The 18,246-nt window shown below is 58.0% G+C and overlaps 1 protein-coding gene across 1 annotated transcript; it reads right to left on the bottom strand.

The window, feature by feature from the left end:
- Window positions 1–11,946: 11,946 nt before the first annotated feature.
- On the bottom strand, window positions 11,947–18,194 carry FAM50A (family with sequence similarity 50 member A). Its single transcript, XM_080795938.1, has 13 exons — window positions 17,977–18,194; window positions 16,755–16,839; window positions 16,557–16,656; window positions 16,160–16,305; window positions 14,210–14,286; window positions 14,068–14,134; window positions 13,886–13,947; window positions 13,499–13,575; window positions 13,205–13,259; window positions 12,954–13,002; window positions 12,767–12,837; window positions 12,529–12,639; window positions 11,947–12,425 (listed from the first exon to the last, which is right to left on the bottom strand). The coding sequence occupies exons 1-13, from the start codon at window positions 18,085–18,087 to the stop codon at window positions 12,417–12,419; spliced, it is 1,020 nt and encodes a 339-aa protein (XP_080652064.1). The 5' UTR covers window positions 18,088–18,194; the 3' UTR covers window positions 11,947–12,416.
- Window positions 18,195–18,246: the final 52 nt, after the last annotated feature.

Genomic DNA, 18,246 nt, shown 5'->3' with positions numbered 1-18,246 from the left:
TTGGGGAGATAGGGTGGGGGCCATAGGGACAGTGCCCAGCTTGGCCAGGTCCTCACCCCAGGCCACACCCAGCTTCTCTGCCCCCTCCAGGCAGCAGAGCCAGCAGAGCAGTGTCGTGGCAGCCAACGGGGCAGGGCTCAGCGCTCCCTGCGCCCAAGCCTGAAGTGGGACACAAGGTACCCAGGTTGGGGGGTGCAGGGAACCAAAGTAAGAGAGCATATAAGAGAGAAAAAGAAAAAAAATGCATCTGCTAGAACAAGGAACAGGCCCTGCCTGAAACTGCCGGCTTTCAGCTCAGACTGATCATCTCTCTGGGGCTCTTTTGTCAGGTCTGCATCCTGGACCCCTAATGCAACAGCCAGAGAAGAAAGGGAGGCGGGAGAGAAGGGGGGGCACATCCCACCCTAACCTTCTCCACACCCCGCAGGAATACAGGCCTAGGAATGGAGACCCGGAAAGGCAGGATGTGCAACCCAAGCCCCCATCCCAACCTCCACCTGTAAGCGGGAGCCTCAAGCATCACAGGCACACCCAGCGGCTCTGCAAAGGGACAGCCGCTCCCAGAGATGCCCCTCCCCGTGCTGCTGGCCTGGCTCGCCCTGCTCCCACCACGGGCACCCCTCGGCCGACCCACTAGTACCTAGTGGATGGAGGCGCCGCAGCAGTCCTTGGAGGGGTCGCTCCTCAGCCACAAAGGGTCCCCATAGGGCAGGGGAGCTGGGCTCAGACGGGCGGTCCTTGCTGGCGCTGGGCCCGAAGGACCAGTCAGGCCGGCGCCCGAGATGCGAGACAGAGGCAGGGCCCGACCCCTTCAACACCCAGCCGGCCGAGCCCCGGGCCGCTCAGCCGCTAGGCTCCACGCGGGCGGCGGGGAATGGAGGCCACCTACCTACCTGTCCCTCCGCCGCCGCTGGCTCCGGGTGGCCGCCTGCCAGCCACGTGGACGCGCCCCCCGAGCCCCACACCGGCCCCACTCGCGCGCCCCCGCCGCCGCGCCCCGTGCGCGCCCCCGCCGCGCCCACACACTGGGCAGGCCCGCGGCCGCCGGGGCCTTTTAAACCCGGACCGTACCACCGCGCCGGCCGGGGGCGCCCAGGGAAAGCCGGGCGGCCGGGCGCGCGGGCGGGCGCCGCTCCTGCCCCCGGGGCCGCGGGGAGCCCTGCGCGCCACCCGGCACCCCAGGAACCGCCGGGGTCCCCGCACAGCGAGCGGACCCCCCTCGCCCCGCACAATGGCCGCGTCCGCGGGACGCGCCTCTCCCCCTCCTCCCCGCCCGCCGCCTCCGGCAACCCTGGGACCCGTGCGCGCCCGCGCCACACCCCCTCGGGCCCCGCGCACCGCCGCCGCGCACAGACCCCGCCCCGCCCGGGCGTCCCGAGGCGCGTCCCGGGCCACCTGCTGCAGGTGCGCGGCCGCCCCCGTGTCCACCTGTCAGGAGCGCACCGGCGGAGGACGGCGCGGTCCTTGCTCCGGACACCGTCGCCCCCGAGGGCCATACCCCGGAGGGCGCGGCTAATACCAGGCAAGTGGCCAGCGCCAGGACTGGAGGCTGTCAGCCCTTTACACCTGGCCCCTCACCCAGCCGACCCCCGCGGCCCTGAATCTGGGGGCTCCATTCCCCTGCTTTCTGTTTCCTTTTTCTTTTTAGACAGCTTTATTGAGATAGAAGGCACCTATCACATAAGTCACTCATTTAAAGTGTAGCACTCAGTGACTTGTACTATATTCACAAAATCGTGCGACGATCTGCACTATCAAATTCCAGGACATTTCGCCACCCCCCAAAGGAAACCCCCATACCCCTAAAGCGTCATTTCCGGCCCCCCCCCCCAGCCCCTGGCAACCACTAATCTACTTTCTGAATAGGGACACCTCATGTGAAAGGACTCATACAATATGCGTGTGTCTTTTGGGTCTGGGTTCTTTAACTTTACCGTAATGTTTTCCAGGTTCATCCATGATGCAGCATGGATCAGGACTTCCTTTCTTTTTAGGGCCAAATAATATTCCATTGCATGGATATATCACATTTTATTTATCAGTTGGTGGGCATCTAGGTTGTTTCCATCTTTTGGCAATTGTGAATAACGCTGTCGGGAATATTTGTGTACAGGTGTTTATGGCAACACATTTTCATTTCCCTTCCACATGGGAGTGGGATTTCTAGGTCACATGGTAACTCTATTTTTAACATTTTGAGAAAAAGGGCCAAAGAGCTTTCCAAAGTAGCTGCACCATTTTTAAATTCCCATCAGCAGTGTATGAGGGTTCCAATTTCTCCACATTCTGGCCAACCCTTTTTTTTAAAAAAAAAGATTTTATTTATTTATTTATTTATTTATTTATTTGACAGAGACCACAAGGAGGCAGAGAGGCAGGCAGAGAGAGAGGGGAAGCAGGCTCCCCACTAAGCAGAGAGCCCAATGCGGGGCTCCATCCCAGGACCCTGGGATCGTGACCTGAGCCGAAGGCAGAGGCTTTAACCCACTGAGACACCCAGATGCCCCCTGGCCAACCCTGATCTGGTCTTTTCTTTCTAGCCATCCTAGCGGATGTGAAATGATATCTCATTTTGATTCGCATTTCCCTGATGACTAATGATGTTGAGCATCTTTTCATGAGTTTGTTGGCCATTTGTAGATCTTCTGTGACATACAAAGCAATCAGATATGTCTATTCTGTTCTTTGCCCATTTTTCAGTTGGGTTTTTGTTGTGTTGTTGTTAAGTTGTAGGAGTTCCTTATATATTCTGGATATTAATCCCTTATGATCTGCAAATATTTTCTCTCATTCTCTGGGTTCTCTCTTCACTTTTTTTTTTTTAAGATTTTATTTATTTGACTGAGAGCAACACAGCGAGAGAGGGAACACAAGCAGGGGGAGTGGGAGAGGGAGAAGCAGGCTTCCCACCGAGCAGGGAGACTGATGCAGGGCTCGATCCCAGGGTCCTGGGATCATGACCCAAGCCACAGGCAGCTGCTTAAAGGCTGAGCCACCCAGGCACCCCATCTCTCTTCACTTTCTTGATAGTGTCCTTAAATGCCCAAAAGTTTTAAAACTTGATGACATCTAATTTATCCTTCATTTGTTGCTTTTGTTTTGTTGTCATATCTAAATTGTTTAATCCAAGGTCACAAAGATTTATTCCTATGCTTTGTTCTAAGAGTTTTACAGTTTTCACTCTTAAATTCAGGTCTCTGGGAGCGCCTGAGTGGCTCAGTCAGTGAAGCGTCTGCCTTCAGCTCAGGTGCCGGGGTCCCAGGGTCCTGGGATCGAGTCCACATGGGGCTCCCTGCTCAGCGGGGAGCCTGCTTCTCCCTCTGCGGCTCCCCCTGCTTGACGAGGCTATTCTTTCCCCACTGGATGGTCGTGGCTCCCTCATCAAAAATTAATTGATGATAGATATATGGGCTTATTTCTGGATTCTTTCGATTCTGTTCTGTTAATCTATATGTCTGTCTTTATGCTGATATCACACTGTCTTGATCACTATAGTTCTGTACTAAGTTTTGGAACTGGGAACCATGAATCCTCTTAATTTGTACTTTTCCAAGAGTGTTTCGGCTACTCAGCGTCCCTTACACTTCCATAAGAATTTAAGGATATGCTTATCAGTTTCTGAAAAAAGAAAAAGAAATCCAGGGGGAGTTCAATAGGGATAAAATTGAATCTGCAGATCAATTTGGGGAGTGTTGGCATCTTAATAAGATTAAGTGTTTCCATCCATGGACATGGGATGTTGATTAATTTTAGATGTTTATTGATTTCAGCTTGGCTAGGCTGTGGTCTCCGGTGATGGGATCAGACAATTGTCTAGGTGTCGTGAAGGCGTCACGTACACGCGCTCAACATCGGCAGCTGAGTGCCCTTAAGTAAAGACCGCCCTCCAGAGTTGGTGCGGGTCTTGTTCACTCACTGGGCGGCCTTAAAAGCAAAAATCAAGGTTTCTTAGAGAAGTAGAAATTCTGCCTCAGGATTGTAACAGAGAAATCCTGCCCGAGTCTCCAGCCGCAACTGCATGAGCTAATTCCTCAAAATAGATCCTCTGTGTGTGTGTCCTGCTATGTTTCTCTGAAGAATCCTGACTAAACAGATGTTTTCCTGTGTCTTTGGATCTTCTTTAATTTCTTTCAATCACATTTTGTAGTTTTCCGTGTACCAGCCTTGCACTTCTTTTGTCAAATTTATTCCTAAGTGTTTTCTTCCTGATGCTATTCGTAAATGGAATTATTTTCTTAATTTCAGTATGGATTATTTATTGCTAGGTTATAGAAATACACTTGATTTTTGTCACGCTCTTTTGTCCTGCAACTTTGCTGAACTCGTTTGTTACCGCTCACGGGTTCTTAGGGGATGTCTGGGATTTTGCAGGCACAGGACGATGTCGTCTGAAAATACAGTTTTACTTCTTCCTTTCCAATCTAGATGCCTTTTATTTTCTTTTGTTGCCTAATCGTCACGGCTAGACCCTTCAGTCAAATGTTCGCTGGGAGCGGTGACTTTCCTTTTCATTTTATAATCTGGAATTATTTCAGACTTACAGAAAAGTTGTAAGAACAGTTTGAAGAGCTGTCATGTGCCCTTGACCCAAATTTGCCCAGAGTTCATATTTTGCCCCATTTGCTTTTCTCGCTCATTCACTCCCGCCCTCCTCCACCTCTCTCCTACGTGTGTATATACTGTATGCAACACTTATTTTATATAAAAAAATAATATGTTTCTGAACTACAGCAAAGTAAGTTGCATACAGCTCTCCCCTTTACCCCGGGATATTTCATTCTGTGTTTTGCCACAGTAAAATTACAATGTAACTCGCGTAACTTCTTACACTGAAGCAGCAGAAACATCAGTGTTTCCTTTGATCCAGGACCCCATCTAGGTTCCCACGTTGCATTTAGTCATCACTTCTCTTTATTCCCCTTTAATCTGGAACATTCCTCTGCTTTTCCTGGACATTGTTGAGGAGGGCAGGCCAGGCATTTGCTAGAATGTCCTTCAGTCTGGGTTTGTCTGGTGTTTTCTCATGATGAGATCCAGGCTGTGTGCTGTTGCGAGGAGAACCACTCTCTCTCTCCCATGGGGCTGGGCCCTCTCCAGGCCTCTCTGCCTTGTCCCTTCCCTGTAACGTTCGCTTGGAGCGCTTGGATAAGGTGGGGGACTGCCAGTCTCTCAAGTGGACAGTTAACTATTTTTCCCTCTGTCATAAAGACGTTTGTAGGGGAGGGGGTTACTGACTGGCCGGCTCAGTTGGTAGAGTGCGCAACTCTTGGTCTTGGAGTTATGAGTTCAAGCCCCACGTCGGTGTACAGCTGACTTAGAAAAAAGAAGTCATTTGTAGGGGCACCTGGGTGGCTCAGTGGGTTAAGCTTCTGACTTCGGCTCAGGTCATGATCTCAGGGTCCTGGGATCGAGCCCCGCATTGGGCTCCCTGCCGAACAGGTAGTCTGCTTGTCCCTCTCTCTCTGCCTGCGTCTCTGCCTCCTTCTGATCTCTCTCTGTCAAATAAATAAATAAAAAATTTTAAAGGTTTTACTTATTCATGTGTGAGAGAGAGAGAGAAAGAGTGAGAGAAAGCATGAGCAGGGTGGAGGAGTGGAGGGAGTAGCAAGCTCCCCTCTGAGAAAGGAGCCTGACGTGGGGCTCAATCCCGCGACCCTGGGATCATGACCTGAGCCGAAGGCAGCAGCTTTACCCACTGAGCCACCCAGGCGCCCCCATAAATAAAATATCTTAAAAAGAAAAAAAAGAAGTCATTTGTAGGAAGGTCTTTTGAAACTAGGTGAATATTCTGTTCCTCATCAACATGTCACCAATCATTGGTAATTCTTGCCTGCGTCACTGGTTACTCTGATGCCTGCAAGAGGGATTTTCCTCCTCCACGATCCCTCCTCCGTTTACCTGTCGGCGTTCTGCGCTCCAGAAGAGCTCCTCCGTTTCTCTGTGAATTCACCAGCAGTGCGGACTGGCGGATCTTGATTTTACTCAATGGATCATAGTGTGTTATCGTCAGTCCATTTTGTGTCCACTTTGGTGCCTTCTTGAGGCTGGCTTCTGTGCCCTCCCGACACGGCCCCATCATTCTTTAAGTAGCTTAGGACTTTTGGCTTCTTGTCCTTTCCTCCCCTTAATCCTGGAATCAGCCATCCTTCCAAGGAGCCCTGGTTCCTTTAAGGAGAGTAACATTTAGAACCCAAGATATGGGGGTGAAGTGTGCTCATGGCCACTGGGGCATTTTCAGCAGGCAGAGCGAGGAGGTCTCTCTGTCTCCCTCTCTCTGTATGTATGTCTATATTTCTAATTATACTTATGTTTATATACATACATGATGATGCACATACACACAAATATATACATGCATGTAAATCCGGAGGACATACTGATACTTCTCATTCCAATTCCACAGTACAAGTTCTTGGCCTTTCCCTGGTCTATATTGGGGTCTCCCTTCTCCATTAGTGGGAGAGACCCGCTCCCGGCATCATCGTTTGCTGGATCCTCCACAGACATCACTTTCCCAATAGCTGCGCCACAGCCCCAGGAAAAACCTACTAAGTGGAGTCCAGGATTCACTTGCAGGATCCTGCTGTCTGCTGTCTTCCGGCTTAAGACTGAGGGTGTAATGTACAATGCCGTATGTAAATTGTACATTCCCCTTTAATATGGTCATGTTATTCATTTGGAATACTCTTGGGATCATTTCTCTTTGCATTTAATTTTAGCTTTTCCCTCCACTCTCTTTTTATTCTTTGAGGGTAGAAAGTAGCAACATGTGTCCAGAAGTCAAAACTACACAAGAAGAAACATCCAGGGCAGGGGTGCCTGGGTGATTCAGTCGTTAAGCGTCTGCCTTTGCCTCAGACCATGATCCCAGGGTCCTGGGATCGAGCCCTGCATCAGGCTTCCTGCTCAGCGGGAAGCCTGTTTCTCCCTCTGCCACTCTCTTTGCTTGTGTTCCCTCTCTCTCTGTCTCTCTGTCAAATAAATAAATAAATACAATCTTTAAAAAAAAAAAAAAGGAAGAAGATACACCCGGGGATTGTCCCTCGCTCCCGCACCCCAACCACCTGGCTCCTTCCCTCCCCCCCCTGTAGGTAACCAGTGCCATCAGTTTCCTTCTTTCCCTTTAAAATGAGCTTTACTGGGGTACGATCTGCATTTTAACTGTACAGTTCAATGAGTTTTAACAAATATATACCTCTGTGTAACCACCCTTGGGTCAAGATATAGACCCTTCCCATCAGCCCAGAGGCCGCTCCAAGTTCCCTCTACAGCCAGGGGCTGCCCCCCATTCCTGCGTGGCTAGCGTCATGGTCTCTGTCCCCATGATGATGGCGAACATCTCATATGCTTTTGTCATTCTTTTTTTTTTAAGTATTTATTTGAGAGAAAGAGGGAAAGAGCAAGCCTGAGCAAGGGGAAGCGCAGAGGGAGAAGCAGGCTCCCCGGCTGAGCAGGGAGCCCGCCGGCCGCAACCGTGGGGCTCCATCCCGGGACATCCCGAGATCATGACCCGAGCTGGAGGCAGAGGGTTCACCGACTGAACCACCCAGGTGCCCTGCTTTTACCATTCTTTTCTCTTTTTTTAAGATTTTATTTATTTATTTGACAGAGAGAGATCACAGGCAGGCAGAGAGCGGGGGGGGGGGGGCGCGGGAAGCAGGCTCCCCCCAAGCAGAGAGCCCGATGCGGGGCTCGATCCCAGATCATGACCTGAGCCGAGGCAGATGCTCAACTGACTGAACCACCCAGGCGCCCCCCCTTTGCCATTCTTATATCATCTTGTGTGATATGTCTATTCAAATTTTGTGCCCATTTTGGAAAAGGGAGGATGTCTTTCTCATGTTTCTTGACTTGTAGGAGTGTATATACGCTCTCCATATTCCGGAGACAAGCCCTTTGTCATAAGGTATTTCTGTTTTTGTCTCCAAGCCAGTGGCTTGTCTTTTTATTTTCATAGTAGCATCTCTCCAAGAGCAAAAGCTTACATTTTTATGAAGTCCAATTTATTAATTTTTTCTTTTTATGATTAATGTTTTTTGTATCCTGCCCAAACTTTGCTTCGTGCAAGGTCACAAAGATTTTCTCCTGTGTTTTAATAGATGTTTTTTGTTTTCTCAATTTGGGCTTTTACTTTTCGGTCTGTAAGCCGTCAAGTTCATTTCTCTGTATGGTCGAAACAAGGTGAGTGTCCTGGGGATGCCCAAAGAAATACCACACACGGAGGGATTTAAAACAAGAGACATTTACTCCCCTCCCCACTCCCGGGCCAGAAGGCAGGAATCCAGGTGTGGGCAGGGCGGTCCTCCCCCTCCCGAAGGCTCTGGGGGCTGATCCTTCCTTGCATGCGGTCGCCGGTCGGTCGCCGCTGTCCTTGGCCAGCCCTGGCAGGTGGGCGCCACTCCTCCTGCCGCCGCCGCCTTCTCCCTCCGCACGGGCCACCGCTGCATCTTACAAGGACCCCAGTCGTCTCGGATTAGGGGCCATTCTCCTCCAGCATGACTCATCTTGATTCCGTCTGTAAAAACCCCGTCTCCAAACCAGGTCACATTTGAGGGTCCTGAGGGAGCACCGTGACATTTCTTTCTGGGGACACAAGTCAATCCCTGACAGCAGGGTTAAGTACACTTAACCGACTGCTCCAGCGTTGTCTCTTAACCGCGAATGCAAACGTTTCTTCCCGGACCCCGATTCTGCGCCAGCCCCTATGCACCTGTCCTCGTGCTCATACCACGCAGCGTGGATTACTGTGGCTTCATAGTAAGTTTGGAAATCAGGTGGCATGAGCCGTCCAACTTTGCTCTTCTTCTTCGAAACTTGTTTTTGGATTTCTAGGTCCTTTGCATGTCTACACACTTTGAGGGTGAGCTGGCCATTTTTTACACAAAAAAGTAGGCTGGGGTTTTGGACAGGGATTGCACTGAGTTCTAGATGACTGGGGAAAGGAGTCCTCATGGTGCTTGATTCTAATGTGCCCCAAGCTCCCCACATCCTGGCACATAGACCTGCACGGCCCCCTCCTCACTGACGTCACACGGCAGCAGAGACCCAATACCCACGCCCCGATTCTACTGAGCCCGCCAGTCCGTGAGCACGAAAGGTCAGTCTGTCTACATAGCTCTTCAGTTGTACAATTCCGTTTATGTGGAATTCCCAGAAGAGGCAAGTGCACGTGACCGAAAACTAGATGAGTGGTTGTCAGGAGCTGGGGGGAGGGATTGAAGACAGACCTTTGAGTGGGCACGGGGTCTCACTTTGAGGTGATGGGAAGGTTCTGGAACCAGATAGGGGTGACAGTTGCACAACATTGTGAACATAGTAAATGCCACTTTGAAATGTACGTTTTTTAAACGGTTAGTGGTTATTTTTGTTATGTGAATTTGCCCTCAGTTGAAAAAACTTTTTGAAAATTCAGTAAGGAGCGCCTGGGTAGCCCCGTCGGGTAAGGATCTGACTTTTGATTTCAGCTCCGGTCGTGATCTCAGAGGCCTGAGTCTGCTTGAGGATTCTCGCTCTCCTCTCCCTCTTCCCTTTCCCACCTTTTGCTCACTCTCTCTCTAGAATAAAAAATAAGTCTTTAGGGGCGCCTGGGTGGCTCAGTGGGTTAAAGCCTCTGCCTTCGGCTCAGGTCATGATCCCAGGGTCCTGGGATCGAGCCCCGCATGGGGTTCTCTGCTCAGCGGGGAGCCTGCTTCCTCCTCTCTCTCTCTGCCTGCCTCTCCGCCTACTTGTGATCTCTGTCAAATAAATAAATAAAATCTTTTAAAAAAATAAGTCTTTAAAAATAAAGCAAAACCCTACATTGGGAGAACACATGTTCTCTCTCGGGTTGCATGTGTCCTGGTGGCGAGTGACGGTATCCTGTGCTAAGAACCCTCTCCTCTGCTTGGTGGGGGGTGGGGTCGCAAAATGTCTGGAAAATTAATTCTGTTGCTTTAAAAGGAAAGAATAAGGAGGCCCTGCCCGCACAGATACGGGGAGACGCTTCTCTGCCGGGGGCGCTGCGGGAACTGGGCAGGGAGGGCCGCCAGGGACAGGGCGTCTCCACCGCCCCGGGGGCTGCCACCACCGGGGCTGCCGCCGCGTGAACCAGGCGGAATCCCGGCCTCTGCAGAACCGGTCAAGGTAAACGAGAAAAGATCAGCGTCCACGCCTCCAGCTCACAGCCCTGGCCCTTCCTCTCGGCCCTGCCCTCCCTCCCGCCCTCAGCCCCTTCGCCTCCGACCTGCCTGCAGTGTCTTCACCCTCGCTGACCCTCTGGAGCGCTCTGTCCTCCGTTGGGGTTGTCACCCTTGTTGGCCACCGCGCCGGGGCCTGAGAGAGGCCTGTGCATCTTGCTTGTTCGTGTGTCGTCTCCGTTTGCTGTTCACACCCACCCGCGTGCTCGCTCGGCCCCCGCTGCACCCCCACAGCCCAGGAATGAGGCCTGGCGCAGCGCCGGCCCCGCTGCTCCCCGGAAGTGTTGGCGGCCGTTCGCCAAGTTCCGTGACGTCACGGGGTCCCCGAGTCCAACGGCTTCCCGGCTTCCGTCTGCAGCCCGCGCTCTCTGAGCTCCGCATTCGTATGGGGCCAAAGTCCCGAGAAGAGGGCTCCGGGCGCTAGCCCGGCCCGTCCCCACAGGAACTCCGGCCTGTGCCCACCACACGTGAGGCCAGACACCCGCCACCCCTACCTAGGCGAGGGGGCGCCTCTCTCAGCCCCTCCGCCCACCAAGGCTATGTCCCTTCACTGGCCTGGCTCAAAGGAAGTGGGTCTCCTCCCCTTACGGTGCCCCCAGCCCCGCCCCTGGATCCTGACCCAACCCCCGTAGATTTAAGGCGCTTCTGAGCCAGGTCCTTCCCTGCCAGGACCCAAGACCCGGCCTTAAGGAGCTTGTTTTCCAGAAGCTACGGGGTCGAAGGCAGTTCCCCTGGCAACCGCCTCAGTTGGGCAAGCCGGCTGAGAGGGGCTCCCCTTCCTTGAGAAGCGTACTCTTCTGGCGCAGAAGGCCAGATGATCCCCTCTCCAGGGTTCCCAGTGCCAAACAAAAGGCCCCATTGAGGTCCTCAGACTTGTCCCCCACAACCAGGACCGGGGGTCAGGCTTGGCCACTCACTCCCTGCTGTGCCCCCGAGGTGCTCCCGCCCAGGCTCTCTGGGTCCCTCCTCCAACTGACCCCAGATGGCTCTGCCCCAGACACAGGGCCGGGAAGGCTGAGTGAGAGCTCCTGGTTGCCGGCCAGGATCCCCCACGCTGCATCTGAAGGGGACACAGGGCTCTGCCCATGGGGGGAGGAGGGCACAGGAGCTTCCGTCCCTTGTGGGGTCCCCCACTGTCCCATCTGTGTGTTTGCCAAAGAGAGGGGACCAGACCCAGACCTGGGATGCTGTCAGCCAGGGGCTGCCCGTTCCCTCTGCTCCGGTTTAGGCGAGAGGAAGAACGGAAGCAGGGAGCGATCGGGTTGTCTTCCTCGGTCTTCTAGAACGGGACCTGCCTGCCTCAGCTTACCCGAAGGGAACTGGGGGATCTGGCTGCTGAAGCAAGGGTGGGGAGCAGGAGCGCCAGCCCCAAGCTAGACCTCCCCCCTCGGAGCCATGACAGCACGGGGCAGCCCAGCAGCCTTCCCACGCAGGCACCGGGCAGACAGGCTGGGAAGGGCGCAGCTCCAGGAGGGCAAAGGTGGGCTGTGGTAGGGGTATAGGGGGGCCGCGGGCCACAGGACAGCCGCGTCCCCTATGGAATGGGCAGGAAGGAGACGTGAGGAGCCCAAAGGCCTGGGGGGAGGCAGGACCCCTCCCACTCACCACAGACAACCACGATGCCACGTAGGTGCCCCGGAGAGAGCAGGTTGGCTCCAAGGGCAGCGCCTGCCCGGGCCCCGGCGGGTTGCAAACGCCCTCCTTCCGCAGACTCACGCGGCTCTTCCACGCTCCCGCCCCCAGCAGACAAACACGTGCTTTCTCGCCAGATACAAAGACCAGAAACATTGCATGATTTCATTTATGTGGAACTTCCAGAGTAGGCAAATCCATACAGACAGAAAGCAGACAAGGGGTTACCAGGGGCTGGGGGAGAGACTGTGAATGGGCACGGGGTCTCCTGGGCGGGGGTGTGACAGAAATGATCTGGATGTAGACAGAGATGATGGTAGCACGCCACTGTGAGTGAACTAAGTATCCCCCAATTGTACACTTTCAAATGATCAAAATGGTTAATTTTATCTCAATGTTTGAAACAACTCTGCCGTGAGCATTTATTTCTCATAGAAGTGACACTACCAGGGGCAGGGGATGGCCAGCTCCCTCCTCCCTTCCCTCCGTCAGTCAGGTCAGGGCTGAGGGAAGTGGGGAGTGGGGGGGGGGGCGCCTGGAGTCCTGGAGACCCCGGGAGGGGGCAGAGGACAGCTGGAGCTGGAGGACCCGCCACGTTGACCGCCACGTTCACCGGATCTGGGGCGAGAACAAGAGGACAGAAAAGGGGGCTGAGCGGGCTGAGGGCCAGCTGGCTCCCCTCCCCCAGCTCAAGGCCCCCTGGGGGGAGGGGGCTGCTCACCGTGTACTTGTCCCACTTCTTCTCGGGGTCGTAGGGCTCCCAGCGACTGGCGGGAAAAATGTGCTTGTTCTTCTCGTACCAGCTCCGCAGCACCACCTTGCCTGCGTGGGACTGAGGGGGGCGCACGGACAGGGCCCTGTGGCTCTGGGCCGCCGGGGGGAGAGGGGGGGACTCCCCACCCCGAGCTCTCCTTCCCTCCACTCTTCCTCCCCTGCCCCGCGCCTCTGCAGCCCCGCACCTCATCCTTCTCCACGGTGGCGTCACTGAGCAGCCGCACGTCATCGTGAACGTCAAAGTTAAAGAGCGGCCCTGCGCCGAGAACGCAGCCGTCCAAGGCCGTCCTGCGGCTGCCCCGGGGCTATGGGGGGGCTGGGAGGGCCGGGGATCCCACGCGGAAGGGAGGGGGCTCCCGCCGGCACACTTACCGCTCTTCCCTCGTGCCTTGGTGACAATGAAGTCGTAGAAGCTGTGGTGCTAGGAGCAGAGGGCGGGAAAGCGATGGCCGGTGACCCATCTCAGTGGCTCCCGACCACCCACCCGCAGGCCCTACTGGCCTGAGCCAATGACCCGGGCTGGAACGGGGGCCCCTCTCCAGAAGCCCCCAGACACCCCAAATCCCCCCGACCCCACGCTGCCCGCCCCCACCCGGGGGCTCCGAGGAAGAGAAGAGCCTCACGTGGGGTATGATCAAGTCCTCCTTGATGTACATGAGCTGCTCCACCCCCGCTGACCTGACGGACGCAAGCAGGGGCTGTGGACCGGCGGCCGCGGCCACCCGAGGAGGGCCACGGAGCCGGAGTCGGGGCCGGGCGGCGAGCCGGGGACCGGCGCCCGCCGTCCTCCGCCCCCGCCTCGGCCCCACCCTCTCAGGAGCCCCGTGCCCAGCAGGCCGCCCTCCCGCCCGGGGACCCGGCCACCCCTTAGGTCTCCGGAACCGGGGCCGGGAGGCCACAGCCCCGCATGCCCGCACCTGAGCTCGCTGAAGTCTTTGCGCAGGATCTCCAGTGCCTTCTGCAGGAACTGCTGCATCGTGTTGCCCTTTTTCATCTGCAGGAGCGGCCCGAACGCCACCATCCAGGAGAGCAAGCGGCAGGGGACAGAACGCGGCAGCCTGGGCAGGGGCCCTCGAGAAGGCAGTGGCCTGGAAGCCCCGGCCAGGGACCCTGGAGGCCCTGGCTCCCCCCGACGAGGGTCCAGGCCCGCTGGCCTGCCCCCCCTCAGGGTCCCCGGGGACCACTCACAGGAAAAGGACCTGTGAAATTCTGGGGCCAGGCTTGAACGCGCCTTCCCGGGGAGCTCCGAGGGAGGCCGGGCCGCAGGGGCCCGGGGAACAGGCCGCACGGCCCGCGCTGCCTACCTTCACCGTCCGCCGGTGCCCGGAGCCGTCCCAGTAACTGAAGGTGATTTCGATCTCCTCACCTGGGAAGCAGAATTGGCCCTTGGCCTCTGCCAGCTCCCGGGAGCTCGGGGCGCTGCCCCGAAGCCCCGCGGCGGCGGCAGGGCCGGCTCCCCCTCGCCATCCCGCGCGGCGGGCCTCACTCTTGATCTTCTCCTGCTTGGCCTCCCACTCCTGCCGCAGCTCTTCCCGGAGCCGGTTCTCCTCTTCCTGGGGAGGACACAGGTGCAGGAGGGAGGACACGGGCCGCTCAGGGGGCCGAGGCGAGGGGCAGGCGGCTTTTACCTCGCGGTCTCGGTCCGGCAGGAAGCTGGTGTCCACATCGGGGTTCTTCCCCAGTTTCCTCTTCTTTGTGGTGACCTCTGCAGCAGAAGGAAACATGGGTGTCCGCGGCGTCCCCGGCTTCCCGGAACATCTGGCACCACCTGACAACACTAGGGAGCCCGAGCCTTGCCCACGGGCCCTGCCGTCGGTCTCCACCGCCAGCCGCTGGACAGGAGGTCGGGGACCGGGGGCCTGCCCCGTCAGCTGCGGCCTGAAGTGCCCCGGGGGACTTAAGGCATCAGGGCCAGCCTGTGCGACGCCGAAAGAAGCGAGCGAACCGGAGCCCCGGGTCCCACAGGGCCCACACGGGAGCCGCAAGGGAGGGGGGAGAAGGAAAGGCCCGCCGTCGCCCGCAGCTGGGACTTGACTTGGTCTCCGCAGCGAGGATGTGAACGAACGAGCACGGTGGGTGTGCGGCGCCCGTGAGCACTGTCACCAGTCACGGAGGACCCCGGAGAGCTCGAGTCTGTGGGGCGGTAACCACCGACAGTCACCGAACTTGAGACAAAGCCTGAGCGACACCGAAGGCTCGAAGGCCGCGCTGTGAGCCCTTGCGGTGATGACATCATCACGCCGCAGGCTCGAGAGGCCCAGAATGCTTTAATGCGACCAGGAAAGTGTTTCTGAGCTTGCAGACCCCCTAGAAGGGTCTCACAGACCCCTGAGAGCCCTTTTGGAAAACTGGGGCCCTGGGGGACAAGCATACACTCCAGCCTGCCACTCCAGCCTGCCTGCCCGTTACAATCACCCAGAGAAAAATCCCACACTAGTGCCCCATCGCAGGGCCCACAAAACCGAACCACGGGGCTGGGGGGATGGAGGAAGCCCTCGCAACCCACAGGGATGTTAACAGCCTTCCCCCAGGTCCCTGCTGTCCCAAACAGCTCGTGATGCTACCGCGTGTCCCTCCACACTTACTACTGCTAAGTCCCACTGAGGTCCTCTCCGCCTGTCTCACCGCCGGGCCGCACAGGGAGCACAGAGACCCCAGGGGGCGCAGGCTTTTCCTCCTGACCGTGCCAGCCACTCCCGTCCAGGCCAGGAGACTGGGCCTGCGGCCGCACCGCACCCCACCGTGCCCTGCCTCAGCTCCCCGCCTCCACACTTTCCGAAGCAGCCCGGGCCCCACCGTCACAGCCTCCTAGGCCTTCACGTGTTCCCCTCCTGCCAGCTCGGCTTCCGGGCACACTCAGCGCTTGACTCTATCCATCTCTCCACAACGCCCCCGGTCCCTCGGGTTGCTCATGAAATTCTCCGCATCCTAGGCCCATCTCAACCGTCCACACCACAGGGGGCTTACCCCGGTCCCGAGGTGGCCCCAGGCCCTTCAGCAGGGCGCCTCCGGACCTATGGGACTCCAAGGCCCTGCCCCTAGCTGTCTGCCTCGCTGGAGGCACACGGGGGCCCCACACTGGTTTCCTCCTTGCTACCCAGCCTTCCCGAATGGCCCGACACCCCTCTGTCCCTTGGCGGAGACCTCTACCGTCCAATCAGTAGCCCTCGAATGTCCGTGGCTGCGTCAGTTTACCCTGAAATCGATCGAACAGCATCGACAATTCGGTGTCCCGCTCACACGAGCTGCGTGCTCGCCGGCCACCGAGCAGCACAGGCACGAGCGGGCTCACGACCACCCCGAGTCCACTCTTCACAGCGCTTAGGAAGGGCAGCTCCCGAGGGCTCCTGGACGGGCGGCGGCCTCCCCCCGACCCCGCGGCCTCTTACACTGAGGACCCCAGGCCCCTGCTCGGAGCCGCGCGCGCGCCTCTGGCCCTCCCCAGCGCAGCCCTGCGGACTCGGCCCTCGGAGCCGGCTCGACGCGGGAGCTGCAGGACCACAAGCCGAGCGGCCGTCGAGGCCGGTGGCGGGCGCGCTTCTCCATGCCACAGCCCAGCCCCTGAAAGCGGCCGTTACCTTCCCTCTCCAGCTCCTCGTCGTACGCGGCCACCTCCTCCTCCTCATCACCTGCCTCCTCCTCTTCCTCCAGGGTGAAGGACAGGCTGGAGATCTTGCGCTTGGCCTCCTTCTTGCGCTCCTTCTCTCGCAGCTTCTCCAGCTTCCTGCCCGGGCACAGGCACCGTCAGGCCGCACGGCCCCACCCCGGGGCTCCCTCCCTGCCCCAGCGCCGCCGGCCTGCGCTCGGGGTGGGGCCTCCGTGGCACCGGCCGGGGCGGTCCTACCAGCCCGGGGCGCCTCCCGCTCCTGGGCAGCACCCCCCCCCCCACCCCGTCGAGGGGCGAAGGGCCCGGCCTGCCCGGAGTGCGAGCTGTGCCGGGAGGGGAGGCCCGAGGCCGGCGGGGCCGGAACCCACAGCTGCAGCTCCTTCGACTGCTCTTTCTTCGCCAGCTGCTTCTCCCTCTCCTTCACCAGGGCCTCCTGCTTGGCCTTCATGTCATTCAGGGTCACGAGACCTGGGAGCGGCGGCGAGATGAGCAAGGGTCGGTCACCAGTCAGCGCAGCAGCAGGCGTCTGGGGCCGGGAGAGGGTGGCGCGCACGAGGGTCACTCACCAACGGTGCTGGACTTGAGCTCCGCCTCCACGGCGTCGTAGTGCGCGGAGAACTTCTTGTCGATGTTCGATTTCATGATGTTCTCCTGTTGGGGTGGGAGGGGAGCGGTGAGGGAAGCGGGGGCCTGGGTTCTCGCCCCAGGTCTGCCTCCGGACTCACGGTGATGCGACCTTGGGGAAAACATGTCCTCTTTTCTTGGTTACTGGAAGGGTACCCAGGGCTCTAGGGGGCACTTCCAGTACTGAGGATGCTAAGTGGGGTGTGATGTCGCGGCCCCTCCGTGTCTCCTGCTGGGGACTAGAGCTCCCTCAGTGGCCTGGGGTCACAGGCTCCACCTCTCTTTGGTGTTTTTCCTACCCAGCCTTGAAGCTGAGGGTGGAGACCCAAGCCAGGGGTGACAGGAGCGAGTGAAGAGTGGCCAAGGGGCCTAGTCCCCCGCTGAGCAATGTTGCTCCCTCTTGACCCTAGATGTTGCCAAGAGTTCCCCATGAGACCTCACTGCAGCCCAGCCCCGCCCCACTTGGTACCACACAGGTCCCTCTCTGGCTGGTGGCCTCCAAAGGAGGGGGCCAGCGAAAGAATGCAAGCCCACACTGCGACAGCAGGGCCGGGCCACCAGGGGGAAGTAAGGTCGAGCCAGGCCTTGGCGCGCTGCTGCTTCCGTGAGCCGGCTTGCCCCAGAACGGAAGGAAGGCAGCCTGCTCTTCGGACGAGTCTCCCCAAAAGGCCCAAGCAGAGGAACCCTTTCCTCCTGAGAGCCCGCCGCCACCGGCCACCCACTAAAGCCCAGACGGTGAACCCTGCCTTGGTCCCGGGGCAAAGGGCTCTGTTATGAGGCTCAGTGGCCAGTGGATTGGCCAGGGCCCATGGGGCCTGACCTCCCTGGCATCCACTGGATCAGGGCGCAGGCCTCGTTCCCAGGGCCGGGGAGCCAGGGCGAGGATGCTGTGTACAGGAGGGGAGCCCAAATTCCACCAATACGACCACTGACTATGGCTTCGCCCTCCCGGAGGCTTGTCACAGGCTTAGCTCGGTTCAGCCTCCTGGGCACATTTTACAGATGAGCACACTGTCACCGGACCGCTTGTGCCCGTCGCCGGAGGAGGGCGAGCAAGGGTCCCGCCCTGGCTCGCCACCAGGGCTCTCCGTCCCGCGCCGCAGCTTTCGCGGGGCGGCCGGGGCGGCGGGTGGCGCGCGTGCTCCGAGTCGCCCTGGCCCGCACCTCCGCGATCCGCTGCTTCATCTGCTCCATCTGCTCGCGCTGCTTCTCCCTCTTCTTCATCAGGTGCATGGCGCGGCCCGCTTCGCTCGCGGCGCCCTTGTATTGAGCCATGGCGGCGGCGGCGGCGGCGGCAACGGCGGCAACGGCGACAGCGGCCCGGTGGAAGCTCAACGGCTGCGGAGGGCAGCAGCCGAGCAGTCAGCTGACGCCCGCGCGGTGACGTCGGGCACCCGGGGACGCGTGATCGCCCCGCCCCGCCCCCTCCGGCCT

This window comes from Martes martes, assembly GCF_963455335.1.
Source record: "Martes martes genome assembly, chromosome: X".
Taxonomy (NCBI): domain Eukaryota; kingdom Metazoa; phylum Chordata; class Mammalia; order Carnivora; family Mustelidae; genus Martes; species Martes martes.
The sequence above is the reverse complement of the archived record's forward strand: the minus strand, read 5'-3'. Positions and strand labels throughout refer to the sequence as shown.

Coding starts and splice junctions, on each gene's coding strand:
- FAM50A (XM_080795938.1), bottom strand. CDS start 18,087: ATGGCTCAATACAAGGGCGCCGCGAGCGAAGCGGGCCGCGCCATGCAC. Junction 14,287..16,159: donor CGAGGAGCTGGAGAGGGAAG/GTAACGGCCGCT, acceptor CTTCTGCTGCAG/AGGTCACCACAAAGAAGAGG. Junction 13,576..13,885: donor GGCACCGGCGGACGGTGAAG/GTAGGCAGCGCG, acceptor CCGCTCCTGCAG/ATGAAAAAGGGCAACACGAT.